General features: G+C 41.8%; 1 protein-coding gene across 3 annotated transcripts in view; it reads left to right on the top strand.

Moving 5' to 3' along the window:
* The window catches only part of LOC106516603 (C-terminal-binding protein 2), a 52,296-nt gene extending 40,845 nt beyond the window's left edge, over positions 1-11,451 (top strand). For 2 of the 3 annotated variants that reach the window (XM_014007041.1, XM_014007043.1), the window contains exons 4-9: positions 584-790; positions 3,906-4,120; positions 5,088-5,218; positions 6,809-6,936; positions 7,265-7,382; positions 9,907-11,451. In XM_014007041.1, the coding sequence (XP_013862495.1) occupies positions 584-790; positions 3,906-4,120; positions 5,088-5,218; positions 6,809-6,936; positions 7,265-7,382; positions 9,907-10,087 (980 nt within the window). In that variant the 3' untranslated portion in view covers positions 10,088-11,451. Of the gene's footprint in view, positions 1-583; positions 791-3,905; positions 4,121-5,087; positions 5,219-6,808; positions 6,937-7,264; positions 7,383-8,202; positions 8,276-9,906 lie in introns of all 3 variants that reach the window. The other variant, XM_014007042.1, reaches the window with a different exon arrangement.
* The last annotated feature ends 3,177 nt before the right edge of the window (positions 11,452-14,628 follow it).

Below are 14,628 nucleotides of genomic sequence, written 5' to 3'. Positions count from 1 at the left end.
CCCTTCATCAGATTCAATAATAAAAAAATAAAAATAATAATTTCTTTAAACGAAGTTATCATGATCAAATGGAACCAAATACTGCTTACGAAGTTTATGTAAATTTCCTGAATGTTCGTAATGTAAAAAAAACTCTCGGCGAACCCAAAGATCAGCACGATGCCCTGAGGCGTCGCCAGCTGAAAGATGCTGCTCCTCTAGCTAAAAGCCTGTTCCCGGGGCTCTCCTGCTACAGAGGACCATGTACCTGACAGATACCTGACCTGAGTTCACTCCTCCCTTCTCTAAGGACAAGAAGAGAAGAAAACAAACAAGCAGGCACATGAAAATTATCGACCTCATTTTAATTTATCGAGCGATTAGTTGATTTATTGCTCACCCCGACAGGCCTAGTGACTGTAATAACTTTAAATATAATATATTTGTTTTCCTACTCAGCCCCCCTCCCCATCTTTCAGACAGATGTTTAAGCCTCAGGCCTCCGCGGGTTAAACACACACCTGATAAACGCTCTGATAAGAACTCCCAGCATTGATTTTTGTCACCAGCCCGACTCATCTTGGCCTCTTCGCTTCCTCTCCAGGCATCGCCGTGTGCAACATTCCCTCCGCAGCCGTGGAGGAGACGGCCGACTCCACCATCTGCCACATCCTCAACCTTTACAGGCGGAACACCTGGCTCTACCAGGCCCTCCGGGAGGGCACGCGGGTCCAGAGCGTGGAGCAGATCCGCGAGGTGGCTTCAGGTGCCGCACGCATCCGCGGCGAGACCCTCGGCCTCATCGGTTTTGGTGAGTACCTCATATTTTTAGTAACAGGATCACAACTCTGACCTGTACTTTCTTTTCCCCTGCCATTCGGTGCACCTTTATATTTTTCTGCTCAGATAAAGTTATTTTTCTTTTTCTACTCGTCCCATCAATTAGCTCAAGGTTGTCTGTTTGGTCTCCCAACRGGCTTCCTTCCTTTCTCTGTCCTCAGCTCGTCCTTTTGTGCTGTTGACAGTTCGTAAAGTGATAAAAACCTTTCTTTGGAGTAGATTATTTGTAAAAATAAAGGATTTTTGCTTTGCTCTTTATTTGATTTATAGTAAACAGTTCTGAAGGTTCCTCCGTTACGTTTTTGTAAAACTTGTGTTCGGGCCCACATGAAAACAAGAGGCATTTGGAAAATTAGTACCGTATTTTCCAGAGTATAAGTCCCATCAGTCAAAAAAATGCATCATGAAGAGGAAAAACGTAAAAAAAAAACATGTCACATTTATTTAGAAATGTATTTCACAAAGTCTTAAGAACAGACATTTAATCTGGAATAACACAGAATATACCTGGGATGCTTTAATTAACATAACAAGTCAGCAAGTCCAACAAGGAAATTACCGTTAAATATACCAATCTCTTCACATCAGGCGATTAAATTTAGTTTAGTTTTAGTTTTCATCATTGCAGTAAGAGTAACTTCAGCTTTTTGCCAGTCCCCCACAACTTTCTTTCTGCTGCTTTATAACTGTTTCGGGCTGTCAGGTAATGAAACAATATGTGGTCACAATCGAAGAGCGCCCTCTCATGGCTGCAGACGGTAATGTTTACTTCTTGGTTCRTGTCAGTCAGTGTAAAACTAAACACATCAATCAAAAAAAAAAATGTCATGAAGAGGAAAAAAACATATTTAAAACACAGGACTTGCCAAACTAATAAATAATTTTTAAAAAAGTGACTAATTGTCTGGAAAATACCACTGAGGACTTTCAACAGTGCGGTTTTCTTAAACACGCAAGGCTGAAACCATGAAAAACTGACCCGTTTATATGATTTTCCGCCTCCGATGAGCCCCGACATGTCGCCGCGCCTCAATCGAGGCTCATCTGCCCGTGTTTGTGGCAACTGTGCGCGTGTTTCACTCCCTGCACCTGTTTGGCTGCTGATTGTGTGCGTTTGTAGGCCAGCCTCCGTCTCAGCATCGCTGCTCCGTCGTCTCACAAGCCTTTCCAGAGCGCCACCTTATCTCTGTGTCCACATATGCTCCACACAGGCTCCCCACCACCCACCACTCCCTCCCTCCACAGTCCCAAACAGCAGCTGGCCCCGGCAATAAAATTATCTCCTCGTTTCCTCCCATCTTTATCCCAATCCTCCCACCTGCAGCTCCAAACATTGTCCATTGTCGGAAGGACGTTAGAGACGGTGAGGGTCTCCTGATGTTTGGTTGTGGACAGTAGGCGGAGCTTCAGGTTTTTCTCTTTTAGAGATCAGTGAAGAAATGAGGCTGGGGAAAGTCTCAGCTTAGACACGCYGAACAGAGAGAAATTCTCCGTTCTCAGGTATTTTATGTACAAGGTTAAGGATTTTCCACAGTTACTGTTTTGCCAGAAGCCATCATCTGTTTGTAAAATCTGCAAAGTGACAAAGGTGTAGATTTTTACTCCGTGATCTCAGCTCTTCCCTTTGACGACCTGTTTGAAAAACCCTGTCCCTCTCCAAAAGATAAAGCGGCAAAGAAATTTTATTTTTGTGTTATTTTACTAAAATCAGCAAGAAGCAGAWACATTTGTTACAAAATGCTTGATTACCTGAACTCGTATAAATCAAGAATGCTGAGTCCTTCTTTTATTTCTGCTTTTTAAAATGTTATTTATCCACCTAAAGTAGGAACTGCGCATGTAAAGAACCCTATTAGATCCTTTTTTTTTTGCCACTTTCCCTCTCCAGAACTTTGTTGGTCAGCTGCAGCTGCTAAGCGGAACACTTCCTGCAGACTCACATCCTACACAACAAATGTCTGCGAGAGACTCGGGCGTATTTTGGTCTGCGGGCTCCCGTTTCTGAATCACCGTCTGCATTTCTGTCACGACTCCTGCAAGATTTGAATCTCSTAGAAACGTGAAAAATGGCCGACCGATACGATTCAAGTGAGGCAGAACAGGTTCAGGTGGAAACCGGGTGCAGTCGATTTAAAGATCAATTGAACTTTCGTGTTCGTAGCTTCTAGTTTAAACGTGGTTTTTAAAAAGTCGCATCATTTCAGCATTTATATTTTAAACCTATCAAAGATATTTACAAAACGTTGAAGTGATTTTTAGGTAAATGGCAACAAAGTCTGGACTCATTTTTTATCACTAAGTTTATAATCTGATCCACTTAATAATCGGTTATTTAAATTCAAGTTTCATCGTTTTGCAGCATTTTTCTTTGAATTTGTTACTGAATGGCAATTTTATTCATTTATCTTTAAAGTATTTGATCAAAATGATAGGTTTGATTGAGAAAATGTGCCAGAATTTCAACACTTCACCTCAGATTTTAGACTGTTTGAAACTGTAACCATCACATCGAATCGAGGATTAAGTCTAAAGGTTTTTTGTATTTTGTCAAAATATAACAAATAAATGTTTTGTTAATGTATCATTTCAATGAACTGTCTGAAATATTATCCTAAAAAAGTTTTTTGAAGCACTTTTTTGAGCGTTAGCGACCAAAAACCCAATCTTGAGCAAAAACACCTGAAAATGTTGAGATTTTCCCTGTGAGCTATCAAAGCTTTTGTTTCTTTCCAGCTGGGAAATCTCAATATTCAAATACTATTTGAGGTTTCTTTTTTCAAATGACATAAAAAATTCTCGTTAAAGTTGCATAAAATTAGGATTTAGACCAAATATTTATGTATTATTGTAACCAACAAGACAAATTAAATAATATCTCTAGATCTACTAAAGATATCAGGATGAACTCTGTATCAAAATGTAGCTTTTACAGCAGGAATCTGAAAATATGATTTGGTCATTTTGACCAAATTTGACTTAATCCTCATTTCAATGTGACGGGTCACACACTATGTTCAGACCGTATTTGTTTGTCACGTATTTGAATGTAAAACTGACTTCCTGTCCGTGTTCCTGTGTGTYCTCAGGCCGGTCGGGCCAGGCGGTCGCGGTCCGGGCCAAGGTCTTCGGCTTCAACGTCATCTTCTACGACCCGTACCTGCAGGACGGGCTGGAGCGCTCGCTGGGGGTCCAGCGCGTCTACACCCTGCAGGACCTCCTGTACCAGAGCGACTGCGTCTCCCTGCACTGCAACCTGAACGAGCACAACCACCACCTCATCAACGACTTCACCATCAAACAGGTAGAACGGGAAAAGCCACGATGCAACAGGCGTGCRAGCAGAGGTGCCGCCCGGCGTCGCTCCGGGAGCGTTTACGACCACGTCCCCCGGCTGCACCAAAGCCGGACGCACTTTCGGCTCTTTGCTCTGTCAAATGCAATCAGCGCCACGGCTGCAGCAAAATGTATCGACGCGGCGCTCAGACTCTCTGCCTGCAGCGACACCTGCAGGAGAGCCGAAGAACTGCGCGGGCTGAAGGGAAGCGTCTGTCRGAATCGGCCCGCGCCGCTCGACATCGTCTGTGTTGCGAAGTGAGATAAACGGCGTTGGGAGTAACAGCCTCACCTAGTTAACAGTGTCTTCTCTGCAGCTCGGGATTCTCAGCTGCCGCTTCAAGAAAGAGCACGTTTCCCTCCAAAATGTTGGCCRTGCTTCTTAGCTTCTAAAGTGGAATCGAGTATTTATGTATTTTTTTGTGTGTCAAAACCATCAAGACCTAATAAAAGACTGCCTGCCAGCGTAAAGGCTTGCCTTGCCCCTGGATTTCAGCATTTTTGTCAAGATTAAGGGATTACTTTCTTCAGAACGTAATCACTTTTTTTTTTCCTTTCTTTTTCTCCCCCTCCTTCCTCTCTTATAAACGTTTTGTTGTTGCATTTTATCGAGTAACACGAGCAGTAGAGGGTGGCGGCTCTGCCTCGCCTTTTATCCTATCCTTCATTTTATCTCCTGGCTCCAGATAAAGACTCCTCTCTATCCCACATCAGATGGTATTTCTCCTGAGTGCTCCCCTTTTTCTCAATCTTTCAGGTGTCAAGATTTGTTTTCTCATATATATTTTTTAATACCCTCAAACCCGAGACACAAAACAGATTGATCTTCAGCTTCAAGATCAAAAACGAATAATCTGCTGCTGATTAGATCTGGTTGTGTTTGTTCCTCCCCAGCCCCCCTCTGCCCTGTATTGAGCCGTGTGTTCCTCTTGCAGATGCGTCAGGGTGCGTTCCTGGTGAACACCGCGCGGGGAGGCCTGGTGGATGAGAAAGCTCTGGCCCAGGCGCTGAAGGAGGGCAGGATACGTGGAGCCGCCCTGGACGTCCATGAGACGGAGCCCTTCACGTAGGTGCACACCAACAGGAAGTTCAGCATCGTCCGTTTCTTGTTTAAAGGGGACGTCTCACGCTAAATCCACTTTTTTCTCCTGGTGCTGCAAAGATATCTTTATATTCTGTTTGGGTCGTATTTTTTTCCGACCTTTCCAGTTTTCTGAGACATTTTTATGAACAATACAGTCTCAGTATTTGCTGTGGAAATTTAAAAAAAAAAAATTCATGGATGGGTTCCTAATTTCGCAAATGTGTGGTTCTGCAGATTTGTCGTCTTTATTCTCCTCTGGCTCTAGGTCAGACTCTGGCTCCAATATGTGAGGCTGAATGGACAAATCTGTTGTTGACATCTTTTAATTAATTTGTAAATAAAAAGTTTCTATTCCACAAGATAATCGTATATCTTCTATCAAACTACAAAAAACAGCCAAACGAGGTGGAGTGGACTATGATCAGTAGCTGTGTTTCCATTGCAAATGTGCGCAAAACTTTGTCGATATTTTGTTAATGTCGAAAAAACATCGTTTCGCAACTGCGGTGTTTCCATTACGTAAGAAATGCTTTTAAAGTCACGCGTGAATACGTTTGTTCTCGCGATAAGTCATTACAAACATGGCGGCAATGGATGTAAACATTTAGCATATTTGCTACCATGGCACTAGTGCTCATCATCAGAGGCGACGTCGGCATCTTATCGAGGCTTTCGAGCGACGAGCCCCTCATACATGTGAGCGGCTATGTGTAGTCGSTGAGTTTACTACTTTCTTTTACAACTTCTGTGATTTTACTACTACTTCTATTTGCTTTTGTCTTCTTTGTCATCATCTTTTTTTGCCAGTAGAAACAGCCGGTTGTTGATCACGACTCCCGTGATGCAAAAAAAGTGTTTTCATTGCAGTTTTGCGAAACACACCAATTTCGATACGTCCGAAAAACCACCTCAACCTAGCGCAAAAACATTTTGTCGAAAAAGTGACGTTTTTTCGAAATTGACGTGTTTCCATTGAGCAAATTTATTTTTGAAACTCTGATTTGCGCATTTTCATGGTCGATGGAAACGCAGCTAGTGAGACCCGGAGGGGGGCGGGATGTGAAGTGCCTCAGTTGCATTTAAAGAGACAGCCCCAAAACGAGTTGTTCTAAGGCCTCGTTTACACGGAGCTGGGTTTCAGTGAAATCACATTTTTGATGAGCTCCAGACGCTCGTTTACACGTCTCTGGTGATCGGAGTCTCTGACACCGGCACTTTTAGAAACCAGGTCTCAGAAGGCAACACTCCCCGCAGAGGGGTGAAGTACTACGTAAGTGTGAAACAGATGACTGCAGCYAAAGTTTCTTCTAAACTAACAACAATAAATTACAGACAGCAGTGTTTTCACACTTTGCAGCTTGTGGGAAAGTTGTTGAATTGARTGAATAAACTTACTGATTGATTTGGAGATGGCCATCCCAGGCAACTGACCTTATAGAAAACATGAAAATGACAAAAAAAAAAAAAAACTTATTACAGATATTGGGGTAGAAGTTGGTGTAGTAGCTGCTGAGTAATGTTCTTAAACTCCAAGAGCAACAGCATGACATTGTTTTTTTCTTTGTGTTTCAGGTTTGCACAGGGCCCACTGAAAGACACCCCGAACCTGATCTGCACRCCGCACACAGCCTGGTACAGCGAGCAGGCCTCACTGGAGATGAGGGAGGCAGCCGCCACCGAGATCCGAAGAGCCATCACCGGTACGAAGTCACCCCAGCACATCTGAAGTTCTGTTTTTACCTCCCACTGCGACCTGTAGCTCAGGCTTCACACCCAGGTGTCATATTTCCACGTCGCCGCTCCCTCTGCAGCCTTTATTAAATCTGGACCTCCTAATAAGCGTTGTCATTAGCTCCTCAGAACGGAGGACTTCACAAAACATCCAGACTGTTAAATGATCTTAATTTGCATGTGTGTGTCAGAGCCTGATGTGTCTGTCAGCATGAACTCATCAACACTTCGTCTGGTTGTTTGGTTCCTGTAACAAGTTGTGACTTTTTGCGGGTTTATTTATTTTTTTACCAACAGGACGTATCCCCGACAGTCTACGGAACTGCGTCAACAAGGAGTTCTTTGTCACCACAGCACCATGGGGCGTTATGGACCAACCAGGCATTCACCCTGAGCTCAACGGCGCCACCTACAGGTCAGATGATGGAGAGGATTTACAGTTTTCCTCACGAAGCTGAAGCTGGTTTCCAAATGTAGCTTCCGATTTGGGAAATGGGTAAAGGTCGATTCCAGCTAATTTTTCACCACCTTGAGCGTCTTTAATCTGCTCTAGTTTAAAAACTAAAATACTAAGACACGYCAAACCTGGACTAGAATATTCTACACATTAAAGAATATTTAAAACCAATATTGGGATTTGTGAAACCTTTATTCGATTTGTGAAAATTCTATACAAAGTGCGATTACAGCACTTTTTACGCAGCTGGACACTAGCAYTGGTCCATGTGCTCGGTTTTAAATTTTCTGGTGTAAGTGTAGAATAATCCAGTACAGGTTTGAAGGGTGTAGGTACTGTAGTTCTGCATCTGGACCAGGTCTAGTGTGGTGCGTAAAAAGTGCTGTAACTCTACTTTATAGAATTTTCACAAATCCCAAACTTGTTTAATATCGTATAATAAGTTTAGAATAATCCATTACAGGTTTGAGAGGGTAAGTRTTTCAGTTTTTAAACTRGAGCAGATCAGAGATGCTCAACGTAGTGAAAAACAGCAGAATCGCCCTTTAGCCACATCCTGAATCGGAAGCTACGTTTAGAAACCAACTTCAGCTGAGTGTTTCCCTCAGGGTTATATTGAAATAATGACACAAGTAAGATGCAGTGAATGGATTTTCCTCAATAAACAGACACTACTGTGCAGCCTACTAACCCACTCTCTCAGTGGAAAAGAAGCTTTGACCAGAATGATCCACTTCAGGACTGCTCTTGATCTCAGCATGTGCTTTTTCCCACGCAGCCAAGTGAACCAAACTCTTCCGGCTGTAACCGGCATCCCCCAAGACAAAATTAATGCCTAGAATCAGGAGCAGGTAAATACGCTGAGATCAGACCCTCTCACCTGATGTGTGTCCCCTCCCCCCTTCTGTTTAGCCCACCCCCCCCTCCTCCCTCAGCACTCACCTGTGTGACAGTAGAGCTGGATGGCTGTGAATGTTGAAGCCATCCAGGTGTAGTTTCACCGGACACCTCGTGGTTTTCCCTCCTTACGGGTTTGTGGGGGGACCTTCTCAAAGGCTGACTTTCTCTGAACTGCTTTGTTTTTGTTATTTTACTTCCTGCCTGGTTTCTGGGTTTTGTTGAGCTTTCTCTCCTGAACCAGGGGTCTGCAGCCTTTACAAAGAGCCATTCCTCTTCCTTTTCTCACCTAACTGAGAAGCAAAGTGTACTTGAAGCTTTAATAAAAGTGTTAAAGGGGACGGATCATGCAAAATCCACATTTTTTTTTAGCTATTATCTACATTTTGTTGTAATTTCTTCCAGTGCTGCGTAAATATTTTATATATTGTTTGGGTCATATTTTTCTTCTGTTCTCCGTTACGTTTTCAGAACTATTACATCAAATCATTTGTGACAAAACCTCTAAATTAGATCTGGACTTACCAGCTACAATTTGGATTTAAAGAGACAGCCTCAAAACGAGCCGATCCGAGAGACACCTCAGAACAGGGGTGGAAGAGGGGCTTGTGGAGTTATAATAAGGAGGAATTCCAACTGATTTAAATGTGAAAAAGGATTTAAAAGCATGATATGTCTCATTTAAATACTACATATATGATTTGTGACATGAAATTAAAAATCAGTAATAAGTCGTTGACGGTTGTTGGTGTTTCTACATATTAAAATGAACAATTAARCCTGTTTATTTCCCTTAAATGGTTCCATATTTCTAAGGAGAATGTGATTTGTGGGTGAAGCAGCAGAGTTTTGAATTAAAAATGTATTTTTTTGGATCAAATCAGATGTAGAGATCCAAAGAGCCTCAGGCTGCAGACCTTTGTCCTAAACTACCRAAATGTCTCTTTTCTAATAGTCACCGAAGAATCATAAATATAAATAAAACATGTTTGACAGGAAATAATGAGTTTGAATAGTAACAACTTCCAATTAAGGCTCGCCAAATGTGAGGATTTATTGTTTCTCTTCAGTTTCGACACCTTTGACACATGAWCCTTTCAGCCTGACCACAGAGGATTTTTTTATGCTAAACAACTAATTATAAACCAAGAATAACTTGTAGCCACAACCTCAGATATCTTACAGGTCATCTAAAGAAGGCATGTGTAAAACTTCAGATTTTGAGTGATGTGAAGTCTTATTATTATTATTATTATTAATGATGTTAGGAGTTTGTTCAGCTGGCTTTAACTTGAAATATTTTCACTTTTACAATATAAAGTGTTTAATCTAGTTTTGGTTTAAGTAAGTGAATAGTTCCTGTATATTATTGTGAGTGGAGCAACATGTCATGTTGAACTGGCTGTAGATCCAGTGTTTAGGACTGTCTGGTTATCGTACCTTCAGGAAGTAAAATGTTAAACTGTTCCTGAAAAGCTCCTGAGGTAAAAAAAAAAAAGAGGTAGTTTCTGTCTCGGCCTTGCAGAACCTCCTGTAACATCCCACCCCACCCCCACACTGACCTCTGACCCCTGCCCATCCACAGATACCCGCCGGGTGTGGTCGGAGTGGCTCCGGGCGGCATCCCGGGGGCGTTGGAGGGCATGGTRCCCGGTGGGGTCCCCATCGCCCACACCCTGCCCTCTGGCACACACCCCTCCCAGGCTCCGTCGCCCAACCAGCCCTCGAAACACGGCGAGACCAGAGAGCACCTCACCGAGCAATAGCGGCAGCAGCAGGACCACCACGCACCTCCATCCGAAAACCGACCGACCAACTGGGACCAAGAGACAGTGAAACAACACAAAACGGCTGCCTGCTCCATCAGCCGGGGGAGGGGGGCGGGTAGGAACAGACGAAGAAGCGTTCCTGGAGGGGGGGTTTGTACTTTTAACGTTTCGGTTCTTACCCTCGTCTCTTTGGGTTTCGACTTTACTCTGATGATGTTTTTTGTTTTGCTTTCCTTCTTCGGGACATGCCTGATGATTGTGGACACAGTCCAGTGTTTTTTATTTTTTTCTTTTGTTTTTTTAAAGCTCTCTGGGATTACCCACCCCCCGACGACACGAAGAGTTCACTTCTCAAACCACTGAGAGGAAGGGACAAAAAATTAATTGAAAATAAATGAAAAATTGGCATCATGTGCTACTGGACCTTATTGATCCTGATCTACCCCTCCCCTTTCTGCTCCTTTTTCATATGTAACAAGTGTTGTTTAGACCCCTGAATTAAGGATTTGTTTTTCTGTCAGTGTAAATGATTATAAATCAGCTTATATTTATCATTTATCAAATAAAAAAACAAGACTTCTCTTCAGTTCTAGTAGAGGGGGGTTTTAACCTTTTCCTGACCGATGCAGTAACATTTTTGCCATTTCTTCCTTTACAATCCTGCGTTATTTAGTTTTTGTCGCCACTGCTATTTAACACTAATCCRTATCTGCACATTTGACTGTGATTAAGTTCTAACAGGTGGCATGGAGTCATGTGACTGAGCAAGAAAAACCCCATCYCTGATTCTTTAATGTACAGAAACGTCCATCTATGAGCACATAAACTCCAGGCAGGAAAGGGTTAAAGCAAACTTCAGTTCTTAATAACTCAGGAAAAAATAAAACACTTTTGCTGATGCTTTCCCCCCAAAAAAGGTTTTGTCTATGAAGGAAAAAAAACTAATCTGAAGCTTTTTTTCTCAATCATCCCAACCATCGTATTTTTCTAAAAAAGAAAAACTAAAAAAAAAAAAMCTTTGTCGTTAAAGAGTTTTGAGGAGTCCTGTTAATTTGTAATACCTAGTTAAATGTTCCTAGATTCCTGATGTGTTCCACCCCCCCCCTCTCCCCACTCTTTTATAATTTCTTTGTTATATCAATGAAGGCCCGGTTCTTTTGGGGGTCCTGTACTCTTTAAGAGCAATAGCTGAAATTCCTTAGTGTCCTGACGATAGCAGAAAAGGCAGCCAGCAGTATGTTATTTTATTTGATCTTTTTTTTTTCTTTTTTGGTTTTTAGTGCGAGTATTTGTATTTGTTTCTTGTACAAGGTGAACATTTAGCATTCAGTGCAGTTCAAATAAAGATGATTCTGACAACTTGTCTGTTCTGATTCATTTGGAGGAAGTGACTCAAACACAAATGAGACAAAATATTCAACTCTTTAGGTCTATACAAACTGTCTTCGAGGGAAATTAGAGAAGTGGTTTCTAAGTTGTAAAAAAAAAATCTGACGTGTTTTGATTTTTCTAAATTCTGTCTCGTTTTGATCACAACAGAAACAGACGTTCGTATTTTCTCTAAAGCACTCGATGTTTTTCCAAGTGTGATACCTTTAAGAGGTCCTAATGTTCCTAGATCTTGTCGAGAAATCCTGCGCATCTGCAGCAGTMATTCAGGGTCACCATCAATGCTTTGGAACATCGAACCCGTACAGATTAAACGCCAAGGTGGGTACAAAACGACAGCTCACAATATTCCAAGATGCATTGCAGGCCGACCGGGAGATTTTCTTTCTTTGCTTGTAATGGTGGACAAGGTCAGGGACGGGGGTACATTTTTTTTTTGTTTCAAAGGGCCAATATGTGTTTTTCAGGCATATATTTAAATACTTTACCATAATAAAGTATCTGTCATTTTTAGCTGTTATTAAAATGCTGTTTTTATGTTTAAATAGAAAATAAACATATCTTCTCATCACTTCCTCTTCTAAACACCTTGAAATTGGCCTCTGTCTCTTTAAGAACCACCTTCCGCTTCTGTCCCGTCAATTTGGAGGGGCGCGCTTTGATGCAGTTTACTTGCCATCTGAAAATACATTTCCTCAAAAGGTATTTTGAATCTGAAAAGAGCTTCACTGAGTGAGATACGGTGGGTAAAATAAATATTGAACACGTCACCATTTTTCTCAGTAAATATATTACTAGAGGTGCTAATGACATGAAATTTTCACCAGATGTTGGTAACAATCCAAGTGATCCATACATACAAAGAAATCAAACCATAAATGTCCAGAAATGAAGTTATTTGTAATAATGTGGAATGGCACAGGGAAAAAGTATTGAACACATGAAGAAAGGGAGGTGTAAAAAGGCATGGAAAGCCAAGACACCAGCTGAACTCTCTCAGTAATTAGAAARCAAGCCTGCCCCTTGTCAGTGCAAGTTAATATCAGCTGGTTCAGTCCCAAATGATGGCCAGGTATCACACAAGAACCATCTGATGATGGGTAAAAGTAAAGAGCTCTCTCAAGACCTTCACAACCTTATTGTTGCAAAGYATAATGATGGCATCGGTTACAGAAGAATGTCTAAACTTCTGAAGGTTCCAGTGAGCACTGTTGGGGTCATAATTCAGAAGTGGAAAGAACATTATTTCACCATAAACCGACCACGACCAGGTGCTCCTCACAAGATTTCTGACAGAGGAGTGAAAAGAATTATCAGAAGAGTTGTCCAAGAGCCAAGGACCACTTGTGGAGAGCTTCAGAAAGACCTGGAATTAGCAGGTACGATTGTTTCAAAGAAAACAATAAKTAATGCACTGAACCACCATGGCCTGTATGCACGCTCACCACGCAAGACTCCACTGCTGAAGAAACAGCATGTTGAAGCTCCTTTAAAGTTTGCTGCACAACATTTAGACAAGCCTGTGTAATACTGGGAGAATATAGTCTGGTCAGATGAGACCAACATTGAACTGTTTGGATGCCAGAAWACACATCATGTTTGGAGGTCAAATGGCACTGCACATCAGCCCAAAAACACCATACCAACAGTGAAGTTTGGAGGTGGGAACATCATGGTGTGGGGCTGTTTTTCAGCATATGGTACTGGCAAACCTCAAATAATTGAAGGAAGGATGAGTGGAAAAATGTACAGAGACATTCTTGATAAAAATCTGCTTCCATCTACCAGGATGATGAAGATGAAACGTGGCTGGACATTTCAGCAAGACAATGAGCCCAAACACAAAGCCAAGGAAACTCTCAGTTGGTTTCAGARAAAGAAACTAAAGCTGCTGGAATGGCCCAGCCAATCACCTGACCTGAATCCAACAGAAAATCTATGGAAAGAACTAAAGATCAGAGTTCATAGAAGAGGTCCACGAAACCTTCAAGATTTGAAGACTGTTTGTGGAAGAATGGGCCAAAATCACACCTGAGCAATGCATGCCACTAGTTTCTCCATACAGGAGGCGTCTTGAAGCTGTCATTGACAACAAAGGCTTTTGTACAAAGTATTAGATAAATTTCAGTAAGTGTGTTCAATACTTTTTCCCTGTGCCATTCCACATTATTACAAATAACTTCATTTCTGGACATTTATGGTTTGATTTCTTTGTATGTATGGATCACTTGGGTCGTTACCGACATCTGGTGAAATTTTCATGTCATTAGCACCTCTAGTAATATATTTACTGAGAAAAATGGTGACGTGTTCAATACTTATTTTACCCGCTGTATAGTGTTAAGAGCAGCAGAAAGTTTAAGTTTCACTTTCAGTTTCACTCGAGAGCCTGAAGGAGTCGGGTGGGGAGGTGTGCTCCGTGATGATGAAGTTCATCTTAAAGACACGTCCCAGGGGTGTTCCTGGTCCCCACCTGTCGTTTTGCTCCTCAGCATGTCTTCTTAAAAACACTGCAGGATTTCTCAAACATGCATGAATGAGTCAAAGCAAGGCTTTGGGCATGTTTTTTATGAGAGTATAACATTATAACATGATATAAAACTCAAAAATTTGATTTTACATGATATTGCCCCTTTAAGTCTGACGGTCCAAAAATGGAAAGTCTAAAGCGGTTGTGTTGTTAGGTTTTGTCATTTGTATAAACGTGTTTTATAACTTGCAAACAAGCTCATATAGCTGGACATGTTCATGTATCGCCAGCTAATTCACAATAATATATTCACATTTAGCTCATTTCCATCTATTTTTAATCTTCATTGCTTCGGTTTAGCGCCATCACAGTTGCTAGGTGACAGGACTTACGCCGGGGGGAATGGTGGGAATAAAGCTGAAGACCAGAGCGTCTACATTCACGGCCACTTTCTTTTGGTCTTTGTGGTCAAAGGACGAAACCCCTGAATTTGGACACAACTAAACACTCAAATTCATTGAGACTAAAATGGAAAAGTGCTTATTTTCTTGCAATCTGACAGCTGCAGACCAGTGAAAACTGTTTTTAAATCCGACACCCATCATATCTTCACATTCAGCAAAATGTGACAGAGACAAAACATAGATATCTATGTTCCGGCCCAAGGATCTACAGTGAT

The sequence above is a fragment of the Austrofundulus limnaeus genome, unplaced genomic scaffold, assembly GCF_001266775.1.
Source record: "Austrofundulus limnaeus strain Quisiro unplaced genomic scaffold, Austrofundulus_limnaeus-1.0 Scaffold39, whole genome shotgun sequence".
In the NCBI taxonomy this organism is placed as follows: Eukaryota; Metazoa; Chordata; class Actinopteri; order Cyprinodontiformes; family Rivulidae; genus Austrofundulus; species Austrofundulus limnaeus.
The sequence above is the reverse complement of the archived record's forward strand: the minus strand, read 5'-3'. Positions and strand labels throughout refer to the sequence as shown.